At 33.7% G+C, this 23,624-nt stretch overlaps 1 protein-coding gene across 2 annotated transcripts in view; it reads left to right on the plus strand.

Annotated features, from left to right (window-relative positions):
• The window catches only part of ACVR2A (activin A receptor type 2A), an 84,202-nt gene that overhangs the window by 51,332 nt on the left and 9,246 nt on the right, over positions 1-23,624 (plus strand). For both annotated transcript variants that reach the window (XM_010974743.3, XM_064484753.1), the window contains 6 exons: positions 2,773-2,882; positions 3,067-3,221; positions 17,337-17,480; positions 19,332-19,475; positions 20,462-20,607; positions 22,313-22,427. In XM_010974743.3, coding sequence (XP_010973045.1) covers positions 2,773-2,882; positions 3,067-3,221; positions 17,337-17,480; positions 19,332-19,475; positions 20,462-20,607; positions 22,313-22,427 — 814 coding nt within the window. The remainder of the gene's footprint in view (positions 1-2,772; positions 2,883-3,066; positions 3,222-17,336; positions 17,481-19,331; positions 19,476-20,461; positions 20,608-22,312; positions 22,428-23,624) is intronic.

The following is a 23,624-nucleotide window of genomic DNA, read 5'->3' on the forward strand; positions in this document are numbered from 1 at the left end:
TGTCCCTAAATGTTGGGCTGATCACTTAAACTGCCTGGGCCATAGGATTTTCACTGCTGGTGGATGCTGATGACTGCAGAGGCTGCAAAATTCTAGATAACGAGACTTTTTGGAGCCAAATAACTGATATACTCATGGAATACTAGATACTTCCTGATCCACTTTCAGGAGCCTTAATTAATTACCATGAATCTATGGTTGATTGGCCACATGTGATTAATAGTAAAATGTGTTGAATAAGCTCATGAAAATTGAATTAGCTCCACATTTCATGAGAAATTAAAATAGTCATTTAGATATGTATTTAGTATTTAGGATATACTTCTAAATCTGTGACTTTTCCCGGGATTATTACTCTATACATATTAGCTGTATTTCTGATTATTAGCCTATTAACAGAGGTGATCATCAGGTGATACTTGCTATTATGAAAGGGTGAGTAGGGCCACTAGGGAAACACTTTGGAGGTTCCTCAAAAAATTAAAAATAGAACTATCATATGATACAGCAATTCCACTTTTGGGTCTATATCCAAAGGAAATGAAAACACTGACTTGAAAAGATACATGCAGCTCCATGTTCTTGCAGCATTATTTATAGTAGACAAGATGTGGAAACAATCTAAGTGTCTGCAGAGGATGAATGGATAAAGAATACATAGTTTATATATACAGTGGATTATTATTCATTCAGTCATAAAAAAAGAAGGACATCTTGCCATTTGTGACAACACAGGTGGACGGATGGACCTTGAGGGTATTATGCTAAGTGAAATAAATCAGACAGAGGAAAGCAAATACCATATGACCTCACTTACATGTGGAATTTTAAAAAAAAAGAACCCATACATACAGAGAAACCATTCGTGGTATCAGAGGCCAGGGAGTGTGAGGGGTGCGTGAAATGGGTGAAGGGACTCAAGAGGGTACAAACTTCCACTTGTAAATAAGTCCTGGGGATGTAATGTAATTGTGACTATAATTAATAATACTGTATTATATATTTGAAAGTTGCTAAGGAGTAGGTCTTAAAAGTTTTCATCACAAGGAAAAGAATTTGTAACTATATGTGGTGATGGATGTTATCTAGACTTACAGGGGTGATCATTTCACAGTATATACAAATACCCAATCATTATGTTGTACACCTGAAACTAATATAATGTTATATGTCAGTTATATCTCAAATTAAAAAAAAGAAAGGTAAGGAGGGGAAGAAATGACGTTTGGAGATCATCTTTATCCAAAACTATCTTTTATAAATTAGTTGAAATCAGGGATCCTGTTCTTTTTATAGAAGAAAGCTACTGTGCTTCTCACCTAAAACCAGTTTGCTGGAGGTTAAACTTTCATAATGGTGAGTGGGTTGTTCATTGAAAATGCTCTTACAGTGATAATTACTACGGCAGCTTTGTTTCTAGGGGTTAAATGGTAATTTAAAAATGTATGAATTTTTGTTTTATGCTCTGAATTTGATTAAAAATGAATATTAAGGGTAGTAAGAGAAGTAAGAGAAAGGAAAAAAAGATTAAAGAAATATCAAAGTATGGAGGAAAAGACTGATAAAAAGAATTAAATTGGATGGTGAAAAGTAATTTTCTTGAGTTAATTAGGTTAGGTATTTAATCATATTAAACCTATAATTTGAGGCATGATTCTAAATATTAAATTTTAAATTTGTACATTTCTCTATGTATTGTTAAAAACGTAGCTTTCATGTGTTTTATTTTCTACTAAATAGATATTAGTATAGATTTCATTTTAAAGTTTGATTTTGTTAAAACTGCCTTCACCCTGAAATTTCTTGAACTTTTCACTTTAGAGTTAAATTCAACCTTATTATAATATCTAACAGTCATTACCAAAGTTCACAGTTTATTTGTAAGATATATCTTTAAATCCATGCGATGTTAATAGCAATATTTAAATATTTGACTTTTTAAAAATAGGTATAGCTATTTTTTAGTGGTTGTTAGGATTTGATCTAGAGGCTAAATCCCTATCCTTTCAGCAACTCAGTTCCTATATAGAAGGCTGCCTTTCCCCTACCCTTTAAATCAACTGAAGTCCAATCAGTTTTTGAGTTACTACATCCTATATGTTTGTTGTTACATATGGCTGTTTACTTCTTGCTTATCCCAACCCTATTCATTCTGCTCAGGAAATTTAAATCTGCTGCAAAAAATGGCCTAATGGTTTAATTCCCAAACCTAGTTTAGGTCTAATGTTGAAATATATTCTGCCATAAGATATGAGCATGCAGTATTTTGTGTGTGTATGTATGTATACATACATGTATATGTATTTGTGTACACACATATAATTTTTTTATATATAGTGTTCAATTGTTGTATTCATAAAATGGGAAAGCTGTATTTCCTGTGAGAAAAAGCACTCCTAGATCAAATTTCTTCACTGGCTTTATGTTCCTCTTCAAGCTTTTCTAATAATTGAAAAAGTAATAAAAAAGATGTTTGGTTGCCTTAGATTGATCATTAAAAACCAAATTAAAGAAGTAGTTTCAAGGAGCCAGTGTGATTGTTATAAAATCACCTGGGTTTTTTTTTTTTTTTTCCTGATGAGATTTAATAACAGGATTCAAGGAACATTTTTGGCTTTTAAGAATTGATCATTGAATATTAATAAAAATCTTGAAGTTGGCTATGAACGACTTACTCATTATTTTATCTCTGAGAAAATCTTTTAAAAAAATCTGTTGTAGATTCAGAATAATAATGTTGATTTTAATTATTTCTCCTCTTACTGTTTATAGGACTGATTGTATAGAAAAAAAAGACAGCCCTGAAGTTTATTTTTGTTGCTGTGAGGGCAATATGTGTAACGAGAGGTTTTCTTATTTTCCGGAGATGGAGGTCACACAGCGTAAGTTCACAGGGAAAACACATAGCCCTGTTCTGAAAACAAGGCATATTTGTGTTGATGAAGTAATTGACTCCCACTTTCTCTTACTCTTTATTTTTCTCCTAAAATTTGACCCTATAATAAATATTTATTGTGGAATTTTGTAGACCGAATCTGAGTGGTTTTTTCCTCCCCTTTTCCACAGCTACTTCGAATCCAGTTACACCTAAGCCACCCTATTACAACATCTTGCTCTATTCCTTGGTGCCACTTATGTTAATTGCGGGGATTGTCATTTGTGCATTTTGGGTGTACAGACATCATAAGATGGCTTACCCTCCTGTGCTTGTTCCAACTCAAGTAAGTTATTGTCTTGTACTTTGTGCTATTTTAGATTCTATATTTTAAAGAAATATCACCACAGTAGGTTGTGACAAATCATTTTGGAGTTAATTTTTGAATGTTTATTGTCATGGAAACTATAGCTAATTTTGCAAACAGTAATTTGCTGTGTCCTAAACTTAAGGGTTGAGGTAGAGTAGAAGGAAGTTTATTCCCATCCCTATTCTTCGTTGAAGAATTTTATTGTTATAGTATTTTAAAATATGAGATAAACTGGGTTTTGTTTTTTGAGAAGTAATTGATGATGGAGAAGTGATATCATAACCCTCTTTTCTCTTCCATTTTCTCTTCTAAAAGTTTTTGTATCTTTTTGAAGACACCTTGCCAAAACATCCTTTTAACCATGGGAGGGACCCCATAATATAATCAGGAAAGTGTAGCGTAGAGAGGTTTCAAAGGCATCAGGAAGATATATCTATAAAAATGTTGCTTTGGGGAAAAGGAGCAGAAAGTCAACAGTTCTTATCACATGTTATTGGTAGTCCCAGGTATATATTTTTTTATTTGCAGCATATCAGGTGTGTACTGAAGTTGAAAAGCTTTTTTAATGCCCTTGATTCTCACTCCCTGAACACCAGATATATCTGAAAATATAGGTGTGGTGGGTAGTTAAAAGTCATGAAATTTTCCTCATTCTTTATCATGTGGATAGTTGGAGCTGATTCAGTGCTTTACAAGGACTTTTAATATAAATAGTTAATATTTTGCAGGCAGAGGAAAGATGATAACTTTTGGTTATACTTGCTTGAGACATTTTTAAACTCTAGTTTGTGCTTTTCTTAAGATCAGATTACCACAGCCTTATGAATCTGTTGGTTTAACTTTGTTTCTCTAATACCAGTAGGATTAATGGTTAAAACTTAGTAGAAGAAAATGGAAAAGTCCTATAATTTAATGACCAAAACAACTTCTTCTCTTTAAGCTTTATTTATATAACATACTCCTTTCTCAGTGCTTGCAGCAGTCTGTTAGCTTTAGATCACTGATCCTCGTAATCGTTGTAAGATGTGTATATGGAGAAATAAGCCCAAAGGTAAAATACCTTATTTAAATTAGGTAAACATACTCTTTTAAACAGCTGAAATATTTTACCTTTTAAACATCAGTAGCTAAGTTTTGGATTTATTTAAAAAAATCATCTCTAAAAGGCACTTAAAAGAAAAATTTGGTGCCTAATAAATGTATGTAGTGTGCTCCAAGTGGCCATGGAATATTTACCTTCTACGGGTGGTAACTATTTTTTATTAAATACCTACATTTAAAAGAGAGAATATTTAGTACTTTAGTAGTGTCTGAATTTACCTTGGATTTGTGATATGATGGAAACAACTGGAAATTACATTTAAAAACAAATTTGTTAAGTTTCTTAATAGAACTTAAAAAATAATAATGTAGTCCTGTAGGTAACATTGGTTTGTACAAAATATTGATAAAAAGTATGGTTGGACTTTTTTATAAAAGGGCTGATTATCTTATATATGGTGCCATTTTATTTAGAATTGCTAATTAATTCAAGGGTTTAGACTTTTTTTAAAGGAAAAATGGATTATTATTCATAAATATCTAAGAACCAAGAATCTTCAATGAGTATCCATCTCTGTGGGTTTTAGATATTTGTTGCAATGGTTAATGTTGTTGTACACATTTATTTAGTGTTTGCATTATTCTGTGGTGAATTTGCATGAATTGTATGAATTACTGAAAAATAAGGGGTGAATTTAAAGGTTTTGTGATAGAATGACTTGAAATGATCAAGCTTTGTTAAGAAAGTTATTAGGCATGCGTGACTTCATGCTTTCCTTCTGTCATAAACATGTTGTGGGAAAGGAGCATTGTCCTTAATGTGGAACTTCATTTATGTCATCCCTCACTGTGACTCAGACAGTATGGTATCATGCTGTAAGTCTGTCTCGTTTTTGTTGAGAGGTTTATGTAAACTACTTCTGCAAGACTGGTTAGTGGCCATCTAGTTACAAAATGCTTAGTTTTATTTCTACTTCAAAATAATGAGTGATAATTAATTGAACATTATAATGTACTAGAGTGCTGGTAAGTTACATATATAATATATAAATATATAAATAATATAAGAATATATAAAAACATAAAATACGTAAAATTTTCCTCATGATTTCCAAATTGTGACCAGTATGTAAGGATCATCTTTGGAATTTGTTAAGAAATATAAATTTCTGGACCACACCCCTGAATGTATGGAATGGGGCCTAGGATATTATGTTTCTGATAAGTTTCCGAAGCGATTCTGGTGACTAGCCAGGTGTGGGAAGCACCGATCTGATTTTACTTCACAGGGTTGTTTATGTGCTTTTATAATTCCATTTTATAGATAAAGAAATTGAAACATGGCAAAGCTCACAGGTATCAGAGCTGGAATCTGAACCAAGGACTCTCTGATACTGAAGCTTTGCTCTTACTGTTTATGCTGTTCTGCCTCTGTTTTTCCAGAAAGCACATGCCTCTACTGTTTCAGATAATTCAGTAAACATCCCTGCCATCTCAAAATCATTCTATAAGCTAATTTATTTTCCTACATTTGGACGTTAGAAGTTTGACCACAAAAATGAGCAATAACATGACCACATCATCTCACAGAGGACAGAAGGGGAAATAAATGAGTGATAGATAAATAGAAGGACATATTCATGTGTTTTCCATTAAATTTTTTTTTGCACACAGTTTAGAATATGGTTTATGAACGTCGATTGGGTTGTAGGTTAGGATTCTTATGATTCTGAGTTGCCTCCTAGTTATTTAAGACTTTTTTGAGGGAGAGGTAAAGTAGATAGGGAAAACACCACCACACATTTAAATTTAATTTCAAGACCAGTTGGGAAAAAAATCTCACATTGTGCATTTCTACAACATTCTTCCTCTAATTTTTCAAATACTTTTAGACAATGACATAGAATTTGTCATTCCTTTTCTTAGGGAAACTTTTTCTTAAAGTGTTGGCTGAAGGCTCACGATACCTTATTGCTGGGTCATTCCTACAACAAGAATTATACTTGAAGAGAATTACAGTGATTCTCAGCAGAGTGGACTGAAGTTACATACACTGTGCTCATTCATGGGTCCAACCTCAGTTTTTTATTCTCCTTGAGGGACAGAGGATCAATCTTGTGGGTCATTCTGGAGGCCTGAGAGATACTCACATATATCTCTTAATAAGCTGGTTCTGGCAGCCTATTAAGATGGGATTCTTTTTTCTTTACTCTAAATGGTGGGATTCTTTATTTCCAAGACATCAAGTTGTTTAGAGTTTCTTCTGGTTTGTTAGTATTTTATTCTGAAGAAGTGATGTAGGGATATACGTGCGTTAAAATCTGGTCTTTAATTATGGTTCTTATTTATTCTAAAATTTAAAAATATTCTAAAATAAATCTAGCATAGTTAAAGGGATAGAAAGTGTACTTTAAAAAAAAATTAGCCATTCTTTTCTTTTTAACCTGTAACTACTATGTTTCTGACACTGTTTCACGTTAGCACTGTCCTCCTGGCCATCCTGGATGAAAGCATTGGAGGCAGCTTTCATGTCACAGCTCCTGTTCTTGGATCCATGTCATTTATGAAGTCTGGTTCATTCACTTTTCATCCTTCCTGATCCTGCTGTTTTCAGGACATCCTTACACCAGAGGCTGAGATTATTTCTATAATCTTATAGCTGGTCTTCTTGCTTCTAGTTCTCTCTCTTAATCTCTTCTGTTGCTGTTCAATAACATTTTATGTGTCTGATTATGTTACTTCTGTGCTTAAAAATATTTGAGAGCTCTCAGTGATCCAGTAGCAAAGAATACAAAATTTGGAGCATGACATGTGGTCTTCCATACTCTGCCTTCTGATTCTTTTCTCCCGTTACACGCTAAGCCAACCATCATGTGCATATAGAATGGTACTAATTAGGTGCCATCCTTGAAAGAATTGAGAAAATAATGCTCAAATCAGTTTCTCCCTTTTGCAATTCAGGTGAATAACCTCGACTGAGAAAGGCTGTATAGTCATTTGTGAGCATATTCTGTTCTCATACTTGATTATAAGTTCCTTGAAGACAAGGTGTGTATTGTAATCACTACTGTATTTCACACAGCGTTGGTATGTGATAACCATTTTGTAAACAGTGAATTGCTGAATTGACTTTGTGGCATTTAGAATTACACCAAGGTGATAATGAAGTATACTTGGGAATTTGTTTAATAAACCTTTCAGGTGCTTTAGGGCTTTGCTTTAAGATAAATCATGAGGCCATATTTCTTGGGGGAGAATAAGTTGAACTATTCCAGGCTTCTATAAGAGAATGCCATTATTCAGTTCTTTATATAATTACTGGTGTGAAGCATCCTTTTAATTTGCATCACTTAGGTCACTTTTCTTTTGCCTATGCTGAAACTATCTTTCTACATGTAGTAGGTAGACACTTTTATAATCTGCAGTAAGTAAACTGAACGAAACTGGTTTTTCTAGTACCAGTGAGTCATGAATATGAGCGAATTGATGCATTGACTCTATTATTAAGAAGTCTTAGTGTGGTTAGAATTAATGTGGTTTCAATAAAACTGTGTTTGCATTGCTTTCATAACCATATGTGAGCTCAAGTTCCCTGTCTTTTAAAATCTATATTGTTCTGATAAAAATGCCACTTGATAAGAGAATGCATTTCAGGGGCTAGAAATTACCTACTTTTAACAAGGTATGAAGTTAGCTTCTTGTTTATTTTTAGAGGCTATGTAGTAGCACCATAGATACTTTTTGAAATGACATCACTCTCTTCAGTCCTTACATCATGATATTTTGTCTAGGTTTTGGTTTGATAAGGACTAAAGGCTTTCAGATGTTTGGAATATTCAGTTATGCATACAAAGTAATCCTGTTGACCTTAATATTAATATAATTATAGGTTGTTGTTTCACGCTCTGTCAAATTTCTGTCCACTGAGAAACAAGCCATCTGTGAAAATGCTTTGTAGGATTTTCCTTTTGAACATGAGTCTATATATGTACCCATTTAAAATTAATAAGATACTAAAGGGGTAGCATAACATCATTCAGCCAAGTCAGTTTAGGAAAGTGCTGCTTCTTTATTTGGGAGGATGCATGGGGACGTTTACTAAATTTTATTAACCATTTAATATGCTAATATTAAATTATACTTGCAAAATAAATATATTTGTAGAAGCACACCTTGAAATAGGTTGATACTAAACGGTTGGAGTTTATGAACACATCTCTCTTGCTTTTTCTCTTCACTTTCTCTTTAAAAAAAACTCTCCTCTATTTAAAAATTAATTATAGATACTTGCTTGTTGTAGCAAGACAAATTATACAGAAAGAAGTATGTCCAAAAAGAAAAAAAAAAAAAGGAGAGAATCATTTGTTCTTCCTTTCCTTTATCACTTTCCTGAAATAACCAGTTTAAACAGGTTGGTGTGTATCCTTTAACATCTTTCTCTAATCTCATTTGTTAGAGTATATACTTTTTTTCTTTATTATGAACTATAAAATGTTATTCTACAATTGCTCTCTTTTAATTTAATAGTATACTGAGGACAGCTTTTCAGCTCAATACTTTTAATCTAATTCTGATTGGATGATGTATTTTAAAGTGAAACTTAGTGGAGCTTTAATGTATGCTCATGAAACACCAAAATTTGTTGTTTTATTAGCTTAGAGTTTGTGTTAGGTTTCTGCTAAGAGGTAGAACCTACCTTTCACAAATATTCTTTAATTGTATTGTTTTAGCATGTTTAAAGTATGGTATCATGCTGCTATCTTACTCTTGAGCATCTTTTCTTTTCCTTTTTTTTTTTTTTGATACCTAAGAAATAGTACAGGGCTACTACAAATATCTTTGCCTTCTGTGTGATTATTTTTGTATTGGTAACCTAAATTACAACTTACTTTTATATACACTTCTAAACTAATTGTGGGGATAAGTGTCATAAATTATCCATAGACATGCAGCTTGACAAATTTTACTCTAATTAGGCATATAAGCTGTTTTCTTTTACAAATGCATAGACAGGCCCACTTGGAGGTTGGCTGAAATTCTATGTCCAAAAGCAAAAAAAAAAGGGAAGAGGAGAAAGAGGAAAAAAAAACTTTATAAAAAACTTATAAAACAAGTTAAAGCTGCACATTAAAATTAATCAAAAGGTTATTATTTCTAAAAATGACATATTTTAAAATCTTGAGTTCAGTTTTCCTTTAGCCTGTGGAGGGCCTTACCCTGTTTGCCAGTTTACAAATGTGTCTGATGGATATCGACCGGAGTGCATAGGGTCTCTTTTTTTCTTGTCTGGCAAGGAGATGGTAGATAGGAAGAAGGGAGTTTGCTTTTCTCTTTTTTTTTTATTTCCTGGACCTCGTCCTAGATCTGTTCCTTCATTCCTACTACTTCATCTCTGTGAAACCTTTTTCTATTAATTTGAGATAATAAAAATGAAGAAATCCATTTGTTAGTGAAAGCTGCTTGTATCAAATAGGTTAGGAGGGATTCAAGTTTGTTTATTTTTGATTAACTACTTACCTTCTGCTTGAGTGCCTACTGTATGCCAGGTACCCTGCTGGGTGTGTAGTGGTAGGTGGCGCAGGGACAGTCCTTGCTGGCCCTTTTGGAGCTCGCAGTTAACATGCAGGTGTACTAAAAATAGGTTCATTGACTTTGTTTGACTTTGCACCTTGCAAAGGAAGAGTAAAAAGAGTAAGAAGGGAGTTGCTTCAACAGTTTCGGGCAAAGATGGAGGAAAGGAGGGGAAATGTTTGATGACGGTTCTGCAGTGATTGGGAGAAGAGCTGCATCCGGGGTGAACTAATGTGAACTGCTCAATAAGTGTTAGCTGTTAACTGCCAACAACCTCAAAATTGTACTCCAAAGGAATCATTTTTGTTGAAACCATTGATTTCAGTTATAAAATTGATTTATTGAAATAATTTTGTTTGAAATTAATAAAAAATTCATTTTGAGTACTCTGTCAAGCACTATATAGAGCACTGTACACCTATTAGCTCATGTAATCTTTCAGTACCCCGTGATACAGGTTCTGTTTTATTAAGTCCATTTTATAGATAAGAAAACCAGACATGGATAGGTGAAGTGACTTGGCCCAGAGTCAGTCTGCTGAGTGGCAAACCCTGGGCATTTATGTCCAAGAATTATTATCTCTTGAAGTAATTTTAATTGAATGGTTTATTTCAGTAAATTATTAGGTGGGGTCCATAAAAAACTAAAGCAGTTAAGAGGAAAGATCAGAGTATTTCAAAATAGTTTTTATAGTGACTGCATATAGCCCTGCAGATAAACATAACCATTTTATCACATCACAATTTATTAATGTATAGTATAGTCCTTTTCCTTTTTTCAGCTTTACTCGTGGAATACAAATGCTAAATAAAAATAAATTTTCTTCTATACCCAGTAATAAACCTGATGTTTCTGAGAAGCAGCCTAAAGAGAGGACATGCAAGTCTGAAGCATCTCTTTCAGACTTGTAGCCCCAGCGCTGGCTGGTAGCTGTGCAGCTAACCACTTCTTCAGGAGCTTATTCAGAATCCTCATTAATCCACCTTGGTCTGTCTTTGCTTTGCTTTTGGGAGGAGTTACATGAGAGAAACTGTGGAAAGCAGAAATTGATATATCACAGAGGAATTTTGAAGATCTAATTGGGTAGAATCATGGCTGTGCATTTGACAGTATCAATATTATTGAATCTGTTAATGTATAATGTCTTGCTTTCCTTAGCTCAGAAACATTTGTCCTGATACACATACTATATTATTTCCTTGCACATTCTATTTCTATCTTCTTGGCAATGGTCTTTTTTAAAATTAGCAATTGTAACATTTCTTAGAATATAGGGTAATTAGATGAGTAAGAGGAAACAAATGCAGAATTTGTCAGTTTTCAAATACTTTGGGTAGGGTGTACTTAATTCTTCTTGATTATCCTAAGAAGTTGTTGAGTGAGTTATTAGAAAGAATATATAAATTTAAATTTTGGAATGGTTTAAATAGTAAGAAAATGTATAGTACATATATACATATTTATAGTATATAAAATCCATATTTCTAGAAAGATTTCTTTGTATTCTATTTCTGTATCTAACTGCTTACTAAATATCTCTACTTAGATGTCTCCAAACCACTTAACATATCAAATCTGTTTCTCAGTAAATGAAACCAGTAACCATTTGGTTGCACAAATCAGAAATCTAGGATGTGTCCCAGTACTGTTTTTTCCACCTAAACTACCTCCCTTTAGTACTTAATCCATATCTCAAGGATCCTCTCCTCAGAAAGATCTCTTATTTACCTTGCCCCAGTATAAGTTAGGTTTCTCCTTACCGGTGCTCAAGATAACTAAATTCCTTTTTATTAAGCTCTCATTTTATAATTATGCATTCATTAATACGGTGCTTCAGTTAGTCTTCCCCACACTATAGAGTAAGCTTCATGAGAGCCTGGGTAGTCAGGGACTGGCACAAATTTGGTGCTTGGTAAAGGTTGGCTGAATGAATGGAGAATTTTTCCTTTCTGATGTTTGCAATAGTTAATTTCTTTTCCCCTTAAGGAATAAGCAGCAAGTCTCTTTCTCATCCAGAAATCTAATTACTTGACATTAATGTGCTGATTTGGTTTTCACTGTTATCTCCAGTCACAGGGTATGATATTCAGGTTTCATTTTCAAAGTTGTGAATCCAGACTGTTCTGTTTGGTTACTTTTTTTTTTTTTTCTATTTGTGTATTTTGGTGAATTTATTTCTTTGGAATTCTGTTTTAGCTCTTTTATTTTGTAACATAGTTTATGCATTGAGGCCAGTTCTGGGTGTCTCCTTTTAATTTAGATCGTTCTATAGGTTATTCTGGTGTTCATTTATTGAGAAGTATATTGAGCAAAGATACACTTTTTGGTAAGATGCATGGCTAGCACCTCCTAGCATAGTGCTATTACACTGGCATCTTTATCTCTGATAGAAAACAAACCCTGAGAGATGTTTAAGCCTTGGGAAACTATGGTCTAGTTACTCATTTGGCATGTATTTCTTTCAAGGGATGAATTTTACCCTTGGGTACTGATAAGATGTTTTGATAGTAGGATTACCTAAGCCTTTTAGATGAATTATAAATAATCCTGAATCATTATCACAGGAGAAAATCAAAAAACAAGAGAAACTAGTTAAGCAACTGGTACATATAAATGAGCTGTCAAATCTTTTTCATTGATGCTCTTGTTCTCTGTAGAAATAATGGAAACTAGGAAATATAATCAGTGAATGGAGGAATTTGTTTACACTGGTGACACTGTTTCTCTGGATTTTAAATTCGGGCTCTTACTTGTTTTGGGATGACTTGGGGAATGGAAATCTTGTTCTTTATCAGTATCTGAGTGTCCTGAGCCTGAAAAGTATGCATGGATACTTGTTCCCAGGGTCACCACTGATCGACTTCTGCATTCTGGATGTGGCTGGGGAACTAGCTAACCGTAGGCCTGGTTTGTCACTGTGTTCTACCTAATTCTGATCTCATTCTTCCCATGTCTTATTTTCTTGCATTATTTGGGTTATTTATGTTGCACATACTCACAGGAGCACCAAAACATTTTTCTGTCTCACTGTAAGATTCTCCTGTCTTCCGTGAAAGAGGAGCAAAACAGTTTAGAAAGTTGGAGATTCTAGATTCTTAATACAACTGTCAGAGTGTGGTCTGAGAAATTTACTCTAGCTGATAAAAATGTCTTGTGCAGCTCCTACACAAGGTTTTTTTTAAAGGCAATAGTGCCCTCTAGTGTCCAGAAGCCAATTCTAACATAGCTTCTCAATTAAATTGCTTTTTTTTTTTTTTTAAACTCTTACAATTTAGGCCCTAGAACGTCTCAGAAAAATAAGTAACAGTTATTTAAGACTTGCTTTAGTTTTTTTGCTGGCTTGAAGTCCATTGGATTAGGTAACTTGAGGTCATACTAGAGTCATCTGTATTATAATAATACCCTCTTATCTGATAGGTAATGTCCAAGATTTTTTTTTTTAATATATTACTTTCCTTTCTTTATAAGGAAAGTGTTCTCAATTCTCATTTTAGAAATATGATACATTGGATCATTGTCAACTTTTAAAAAGCTAAATCATTCTCCTTCCTTCACTTTTGTAACTGATGTGTCATTTTTCATTTCATTCTGGATATAAATCGTAATTTCTTTTGCCTGTGTTTTTTCTTCACAAGCACGCCTTTCATATAATGATAGAGGTAAGATGCATTGATGTTTGTTTTATGGTTGTGGAACTTTTTGTGGGTGCATACTAAACATTTTGTTCTTATTTTTTTTTGTTTTTGTTGCTTTATTGTGCATCCTTTATAGTTTATACATTTATAGTTTTTTTTTCCTCACTTTTAGTAATAGAAAATGATTGATTTGCCATAGTAATAGTTTTTGATTTCAAAGGATTAACAGTATTTATACTTACCTAAGGTGAAATAGAGAAACAGCTGTTTTAGTTGATTAGAAGTTAACACCTAATGGCTAGATTTTCAGCCTTAAAAACCTTGTGTTGGTTAATTTTTATAGTATGTCATTAATATAAATGTCAGCATGTGCTCTTTTTTAATAGGGGCTGACTTTCTATTCTAATCCATTATCTTTTAATGTGAAATCAGTATTTTTAGGTAGTTTCTTTCATTTTTGGCTTCTTTTGCAAGTGGGCTAGCTAGAAAAGTGTAACTTGATCTTTTGCTGCCTGGAGATTTGAAGCTTTATTTATATTAGAAAGCACTTTTGATACGGAGAACTCAGAATAAGTAAAATGATCACAGACTGCTTTACAGTTCTTCACTTCTAATTATTTATTCCATTATTGGTTATAGTGAAGATATTGGATAGTAGTGCTAGGCTGGGGGCACTTTTTCCAGCTGTTGTCATTTTGTCGCTTCTCAACATGATTTCTTCTGAAGCCGTAATTTTAACATACAAGTGGGTAAAGAAGAGATGTAATCAGAGTCATGTTCTAATGCATCTTTTTAACTGCAAAATAGCATGGATACTGAAAGGGAACTGGAACTTAGGGAAAGTTTTCAGGAATTCTATAGTCCTTATAGTTGCCCCTCCAAAAGTGATTTTGCTCTGTGGCAGGGCAAAGCCATGTTTTATGGATAACATCAGAATGTTGTCATCGTGAAGTTTAAGTCTGAATTTGTCCCCCAAGTGCTTATATATTTTAAAGATATAAATCTTTATCCCTAGAACCAAGTATTGAGTTTTTTTGTGGGTAAATTGGTACAATGGTGCTGATAAACTGAAAATCATTTCCAGTATTCTTAGATTATAGGATAAGTAAAAGCTAAATATGAGAGAGGCAGTTAAAGCTTCCTATAAACATAATGAAGAGCTGAAAAGTATGAAATAGAATATTCTAATAATTTTTAAAAGGCAAAAGATATATTGATTGGCATTATAGATTTTATACAGAGTTATCTATTACAGAGTTCTCATTTTTGAACCCATCCTTTTATGAATTACAGATTATTATTTAAAATCACATAACATTTCTAAAAGTTTTGACAATTCATAGGAATGTGCCTTTGTAGACCTTTTTCTCACCCTTTGAAAATTGGGCAGTGTTCTTAGTTTAAGCTTTTTGCTTATAAGTAATTTTGACAAAGCACATGTTATGATATAATTTTGACTATAATGGTAATAGTATTAGGAGAATGATCTAAGATTTCTTACTGAAATAACAGTAGCTTAGAAACTTGCTGAACAGAGTTTTGAAAAATTATGGGAACTTTGAAGTATGCATTTGGAAAACACTGAATGATTTTTTTTTATTCTAAACATAGGCATTGAAAATTATTGTTTCCTAAAATTGATGTTAGTATTAAAATTGTGTTTTGAACTACTGACATATTCTTAATTTGAGATGTGGATTAACTCATCTAAATTCTATTTTATAAAGTCTGAATCATATCCATGTAGCTGGTACTCTTTAGAGAATGAGTAATGTGCATGTTATCTAGAGAGACATTATCAGTCAATTATACAAGTTATTAAAAATCTTAGTGTTTAAATGTAGAGCCGTGTTACTCATTACCTGGTTGTTTTCCCTCTTCAGCTTTCAGCCATTATCTGTATACTTTAGTTTTTGGTATACTTTAGTTTTTGGTATCCTTGTTTTGAAAACTCAACTTTTCTGTCTCTAAAGGAGGAGGAATCATTGACTTTAACTTTATAGTTAAAGTTTTTCAAATTGAACTTTTTCTGCTTAGTTAGCGTAATTATTATTTTATGCAGTTATCCAATAATTCTTGGCCTTTGAGCACTGAGTGATTTCCTTTGCCTCTGGAATAGTGGTTTTGAATTTTTCGCCCTCCTGTCTCCACATTCGCGTAAGTCATATACTCTTTATCAGTGGAATCTCTTACTACAGGTATACATGATCAGTCAGGGTATGAGGGAGGGAAGGCTTAATTTTGATAAAGCTTCTCCAGAGATCCTTATGTCCCCTCCCACTGAGAATCGTAATTCGAGGGGCCATACTTCTCTGAGGTTTATGTCTGACTTCCCTGACCTGTCACTCTGTTAAAGGAAAACACTCTTTAGCTCCACTAACCTTTTCTGTTTTGACTGTGTGAAGGAAAAGCAACTTTTGTAGACATTTAAAAAATACATACCTGATTTACAATGAGTCACAGGAAGTGTTCTCGTTTATCATACTGTTTTAAAATAGGGAATTCTCAACCCATTTTATAAAGATTGTCTAGTTTAGAAGGAATTGCATTACTTTTTCTCTTTAATACCTTGCACTGTTTCTACTGCTGAGGGTCTTTCTAATGTAGATGTCAACTTTTAAAAATCTTGAGTGGCATCGGTGGGCTGACTAATGCCTAAAGGGAACACTAACAGTCTTGAGGCATTAGAAGAGGAGATTTTTTCTATAAAAAGGGAAGAAGAAAAAGGCAGAGAGAGAGGCACTGATAAAGGGACGACATACAGTTTCCAGGTGTCTTAGGTGCTACCTGCCATCATAGAGTCCGTTACTGTTGCCACAGAAATTTTAGTTCCTCCTTACAATACTCATTATGCAGGCCTCCAGACATGTTAGTACTTTCCTTTGGAAGCTTTCCAAAAGGCTTCTTACCTCTTGCTTTAGTTGCAGATACTGAACTGATACAATGCTTTCGGTGAAGGATTGCCACTCTGCCTAGAATAGGGAGGATTCCTTGGTGATCTCTGGACATGCTGTACTCCTATTTATATACTATATTTGCTCCACTTTAAAAATTAACTATAGCAGTACACTTCTCTGTCATTTACCATACCTTATCATCTACTATGATGACCACCCATTTTCTGAATTATTATTTGTAGTTTCTTTGCCAATCAGTCCCAGAGCACTAATTTTAACTCAGATCAATTCTGGAAAGTAATTATAAGCAAAGGGACGAATTGTGACAAGGTGGAAAAATTAGAATGAACAGAACAGTTATCTATAGCAACACTAACAATGTATTTCTTTTATGTGCTTTGTATTTGGTATACCTATCTGTAATATTGTTGAGAATGGCTGTGGGTATTTCTGGTATTAATGAAGAAAGATTTCAAGTTAAACACTCATTGGAGAAAGCAATAGATTTTGAGAAGAGGTTTTCTTTGAGACATAGACATAATTTGCTCTTTTGGGCACTGTTTAAATCCTTATCCTATAAGGAAGTATCAACTGGATGAAATCATTGAAATGCTGTTAGTAGTATCCTACAGGTCACAGGAAATCTCTGGAAAATTAGTGAAACTGAATAAAAAATATTGTAGATCTTTTCTCCTGTTATGTATATGTAGCAATAGTGTTGAATGTTATTATATAAACTCTTAATTCAAGTTCCTTGCCTTGTGATCACTATAGATAATTAGCAATGCTTGAGAACTCAGTTTTGGCAAGATTGAAGTTAGTGTCATTTGTATGTGTAGCCTGTTTCTGTCAATTGATTCCTCCGTATACTCACTTTTTTCCTGATATTTAGAAATGATAGGTATCATGTACTACTTTTTAATAATACTATTATTGTTTATTTGTAGGACCCAGGACCACCCCCGCCTTCTCCATTACTAGGTTTGAAGCCACTGCAGTTACTAGAAGTGAAGGCAAGGGGAAGATTTGGTTGTGTCTGGAAAGCCCAGTTACTCAATGAATATGTGGCTGTGAAAATATTTCCGATACAGGTATGTTTATTGCAGTGTTCTAGTCTGCATATATTTTTTAAAAGATGAAACTGGCAAGGTCATTGTTAACTCAGAAACAGTCTGAAAACACAAGCCATAATTTTCAAGGTGCTTCTCTGTGACACTGGGGAAAGTGGCTAGCTGCTTTGTGTCTGCATCTCATCTGAGAAATTAATGGTACAACAATCATTATGTTTGTTTGGAGTGGTGAAATTACAGTAATGAGCATATAGGAGATCTTTTGCCAGTAAACATTCTACAGAAACACAAAGTGAAGATGAGGATTTAATAAAAAAAAAATTCATTGTCTTGAGTGGTTAACTTTTAATGTCCCATTGACATTGTCAGAAAAAGCAAACAAGACTGAAAGAGTAGTGTTCTTGTTTTAGAATTTGTTTAGAGATATATTATCAGACTGGTTCATTTTTATTCTACTTTGAGTGTTTATGTAATCATTTCAGATTTTTGTTTGGTGAGTTTTCAGAGGCAGTCAATCAAGACTCCAAATAATTGGTTTACTATTGACTTGTTTTTCTTTTAAAGGGGGCCAACCTCATAAAATCCTGATCTAATGCACCTCTGAGCTGCTCTTAAGTTTTGTTTTGTTCCATTGGTGGTACAGAGATCTGTGCTGATTCCTTCTTCCCTTGCTCCTGCTTATACACACCTGTGGCTAATTCCATGCACAGTATAGCGATCCTGGCTGGGTTTTTGATGCAGGCACCTAGATAGTAGATATTCCTTATTCCAAAATTATTCAATTTCTTTGTCTTAATATACCTAGATTTTTGCCCTCTTAACTTCTTCAACAGCCTTTTTCTTAGAGTCAGTGAACAAGTGTATTACCTTTTTTTTTTTTTTTGGTAGCAATGCAGATACTATAAACTATGGTTTAGTTCTCAGAGGAAGTCTTGTGTGCCAAGGACAAGGCATCTTGTTTCATGTGAGGAAGCGTAAAAATTAGAGGAGTAGCAACAGTTACAGAAGTTAACCTTTTATTGAATGGCTCTATTGTGTCAGATGGAGGTGCTTTTCCATATGTGACTGCTCACTAGTACGCGTCCATCTGCCACCTGTGCGTACAATACAACCCATGGTATTCATATAATGCAACAACCCCACGAGGCAGAGCCTACAGTCCCTGTTTTGCTAATGAGGCAACTGAATGATTATGTAACATGCCAAAGGTTCTTAGACAGTTTGGATCTAAAGGGTTCCTAACCATTACGCTGTGGTGCCTCCCACTTTCATTATTTTCTCGTGGAAAGAAACTAATCCTTTATAAGTACACATGTAATAGGCATGGATCACTCGCAGGCACACATGAATCAATGGTGTTTCAAATTATTGTATTATGTATTTATACCCCATTGTTCTCTCATTGACTTGTGCAGGGTATTCTAAATGTTTTGTTAAGAATGTTTGATATACTGTTAGTTTTTCAGAACAATTTGTTTTCTATTAGGTGAAGTCATTCTCCCGGAATTTGACTCTTAATAGTAACACAAGTGACTTCACATCATGATGAAATTACACTGTAGTACTGACTTATAAACAGAATGTGTTGTCATTGTTAGGTTCAGAAGTGAAGCGTTTCTGATCAACTTCTGTTTACAAATGAGAAACACAAAAAAGTATGTTTGAAGAAATGGGGCAAGGCGGCATTTGGTATGGAACAATACCTACTGTCAAGAGTTTTCTTTTATTAAAAAACAGGACAGAAGAAAGCCAAAGAATCTTTAATCCTTAGCCTTAAAAAATTTTGCCTTAGAACTTACTTGAGCAATCTCTTAGATATGTTTATTTTCCTATATTCTTTGCATTCTTACTATTCTTTCTTTTTAACTCTAGGATAAACAGTCATGGCAAAATGAATATGAAGTCTATAGCTTGCCTGGAATGAAGCATGAGAACATATTACAGTTCATTGGTGCAGAAAAACGAGGCACCAGTGTTGATGTGGATCTTTGGCTAATCACAGCATTTCATGAAAAGGTAAAACTACTTTCCATTTTAACTCAGTAAAGTCAGAAGGCTTACCTTCTTAATGTTGACTACAAAGTCCTCACTTATTTTTCTGGGAATAGTGTGTTATTATAGTTGGTTAATATTTATAAATAAAAACCTATTTTAAAAATAATTTATCTTAATAGAAGAGCAAAGATGGCAACTTTTTAACCTACCCCTCTAATTATATAATATCAGTCTTTTGTCCCTGATTTCTTGTGCTGCAATTACCTTACAAATAATTATTTTAGTATAGCCAGTGCTTAGTAACATTTACTATCCATTTTTATTACACGAACCACTTTTTCAGCTTGAGTTTTGTTTCTTAAAATTCTTTAATCAGTGTTGCTTAGTGACAAAACGAGTCAGGAAATTTATCTGATCTTTTGATCTGTCACTAATTTATAGGGTAATTACCACCAAATACACTTGCTATTTTTCCTCAATTTTTCTACTTTCACAGTTCGTATGAAAAGTACTCATTAATGAAGTAGGAAATTGTGTTCTTTTTGGCAGTCAGTTTCATCATTGTCAGAAAAAAGTGGTTCTTTTACTTTCCTTAATTCTTGACCAAAAGGTTGACAGCATCTCTAGAGGAAGATTCTTTAGGTTAGTTGTTGTTATATGTTTTAATTTTTTGTTCTCCTACTCCTATGGTATAGCATCTCTATAGGCAGTATGCTTTAACTTTGAAAATATTTTCTAGAATTTAAATTTTCAAGTAGTCTTTTTAACTTTGGACCTCTAAGTAGGAGGGAGTTGACTGTGCTTGTAGCAAATGTTTAAAGATTAGTGGCATTCCTTTCAAATGTTTATTGATGTGAAACTTGAACCATTCCAGAAAGATTGTTTTTTGGATATTATTCAGTGAAAGGAAAGATAAATTGCCTTCCATAACCTCTTAAAAGTAAAAAGGAAAGTCTCTGTATACATATGGCTTTTGTCAAGAGTTGTTTTTTCCTCCCCTTTTTTAGGGTTCACTGTCAGACTTTCTTAAGGCTAATGTGGTCTCTTGGAATGAATTGTGTCATATTGCAGAAACCATGGCTAGAGGACTGGCATATTTACATGAGGATATACCTGGCCTAAAAGATGGCCACAAACCCGCCATCTCTCACAGGTAGAGCTAAATTGTATTACTTTCCCAAATAATTCAGTATTTGTTTATTATTTAAACTTTCAGTCCACTGGGCAAAATGTGTTTTTCTCCTAGTTGTCTAATGATGTGATAGGAGTTACTTGATTTTCATTTGTTTTTCAAATTAGGTTCGAGATTGGCCAGGTAGTCCTTTTGGATAATGTTATGTGTTAACATCATTATCGAAGTGTAATTATTGACTTATGTTTTAGTTTGTCTCATTCTGAAAGCATGGTTAAGAATGAAAGTGTATTTTCTTTCTCTCAAAGGAGAAAGAAATTTGTTTTACCTCAAACATGATTTACTTCAAAGATAATTATAAATAGGTATAGCGGGATGTAATTAAGGAGAGAATTTGAGTATCTTTTTTGCTTGTGGTTTGAATGACCATGTGATCATTACCTTAGCTGATGTGGAGGGAGGAGGCATCATTTGAATATTTAGGTTTACTGAGTTTTCTATTTCAGTGAAGAAAGTTGGATTGTTGGCCCAACAATTGTCATATCCTTAAAAGAGAAAGTGTCGTTTCCTTAAAAATGAGATTCAGTTTGCTACTGTGTATTTAACTTCCTTGAACATGGGATCAATTTGTCATCTTACATTCAGTTTAAAGATGGTTGTTTTAAATTAGCTGATTCATTTAACATATACTTGAGTGCCACCAGGTGGTTATTTAGTTGCTAGGAGACATTACTTTAAATCCAATTCTAATGTAAATTCTGATTTTGAAAACTTTGGATGACCACCTCAGAAATAGCTCCCCTTCTCACCTTCCTAAGTACAGTCTAACTGCCTCTTCCTGGATGTTTGCTCATGTCACCTAATCCAATAAGGAACTTAATCCTTTGGAACTGCCAAAGCTTACTTTGAGTTAGGGTCCCTAGAAATCGTTTGAGCCTAAAGCTGGTTTTTGTATTGTTGGGTATCTGTGCCTCCTCTGTCTCACTCTTGGTCTCTGTGTCTGTACACATAAATTTAACCATTGCTCATGGCATAGATGTATTTATTTATGTATGTATTTAGCTAGGGTAGAGTACCTCTTGGATGGACCAGTTGAGGCTGGTGTGTAGAGGAGGATATCTGATGGCCTTAAGACACATACTCTCTGCATAACATCAGGATCCAGCTGGAGCAGTGTGTTTATGGAGAAAAGTTTCTATGTGTTATATATTTCTAGAGATGCTTTTGTACAGCCAGGTTGATGAATATAAGAATCATTAAAATAATGTATGCTGGTGCCAGTAGACAAAAGGCTCCAATTTAGCTATTATTTAAAAATTCTTTTTTTTTAAATTTCAGTTTACATGAGAGTTTCTAGCTGTAAACTCTGAAATATGCTTATTATCTTTTAAAACAACAATTTTATAATTGGTAGGTAGGAATGACATAGATGACATGTAGGCTGGACAGTATTTTTGGAATGGCAGCTCTCTTACAAAACTGCTTTATGGAGAGAATTCCTTCTTACTGTTCATGTGATGAATAGGGATTTGTCATTGTACTCTTGTGCTTCAAACTCTGTGGAGACTTTGCTTAAGCTTTTTCTCCCTCTCTTTTTCTGCATTCATGCTTTCAGGTAACTATTCTTTTATAGCATACATAGTCTCCTCCCACTTTCAGTGAAAAATTTAGAAGATAATTTGTTTAAACTTAATTTGAATACTTTATCTGTCTTTCTGTTTGCAAGGGACATCAAAAGTAAAAATGTGCTGTTGAAAAACAATCTGACAGCTTGCATTGCTGACTTTGGGTTGGCATTAAAGTTTGAGGCTGGCAAGTCTGCAGGTGATACCCATGGACAGGTAAGGATGATAACTATAAACTGTAAGAAAAAATAATCTCGCCCCATATTTTCTTAGATGGCATATCTGGGATCAGTGGGCTAAAATTATTGTGGTGGTTATTAAATCAACATCTAATAAAATGACACTTAAGAGTAACATGTTAAATTTGCTGAGGAAGACATTTTCATATGGTGGTGAAGGACTGTTAGGACCTCAGTTGGTTTAGATCAGTTTGTAAGACAACTTAGATGTCATAGGATTCTATTTTTAAAACTAACCAAAGAAGAATCCAACACATTTTAATAGACCTCGTTCTTAGAGAGTTCTTACTATTAACTCAGTAGTTTTAACTTCTTTCACTATCTTAAGAGGAATGGAGGAATAATTAGTCACTAGTCATGCTACGATGTATTAAGATTTAGTGCCCATTTTTCTAGAACAATAGTTTCTTGGTCATTATTGCTTCTTTAACTTTTTAATCACCTTTATAGCTTTTCTCTGAATTCCTTGAGCAAAGAGCCTACCTCTAGTCAAGGTCTGCACAAAGAGATCTCAGCGATGGGAGCCTTTAAGGAAGGCCAAAGAGGAGAAGAACAAAATTCATCTTATTCTCAGAAACTATGAGGCTAGGAAAGGTGTTTTCAAACCACTTTGACCTGAAAGGTGGTATTTCCTTACTACAAACCAAATGATTTTGCATAATCATTACTTCATCTTTCAAATCATGCAAATTATTTGGTCTTCTAATTCTAAGCTTTCTTTTTTCCCAGTGTATCCTGTTGACCCCCAAGAACACAGTACAGCAGATTATGGCAGTATTGACTAATGATTTAAGAATATAGTCAGCAGTCATAGTTCTAGGAAAGTTGATACCATATGTATTTGGGAACGAAGGCAGTTTTATGGAAAATATTACTGAGATGGGAGATTGTGCAGGAAGCCTAGGGACAAACATCTGAGCTGACTTTATGATTCATTATCATAAGACTAAATTTTGGGAATAATTTAATCCTTTGGTACCACCACCCCCCCTTTTTTTAAGGAAAAAATTTGGAGACTCATTCATGTCTTTTAATGCCCTCATGATTGGGTTACATGATGAGGGTAAAAATAACTAATAATATGTAATAATCATATGTAGTAGTACATAAATACAGAGTAATACATAATAATAGATAATAATACATCACTGATTCCTTGACTTTGGATTTCATA

The sequence above is a fragment of the Camelus dromedarius genome, chromosome 4, assembly GCF_036321535.1.
Source record: "Camelus dromedarius isolate mCamDro1 chromosome 4, mCamDro1.pat, whole genome shotgun sequence".
Lineage (NCBI taxonomy): Eukaryota > Metazoa > Chordata > Mammalia > Artiodactyla > Camelidae > Camelus > Camelus dromedarius.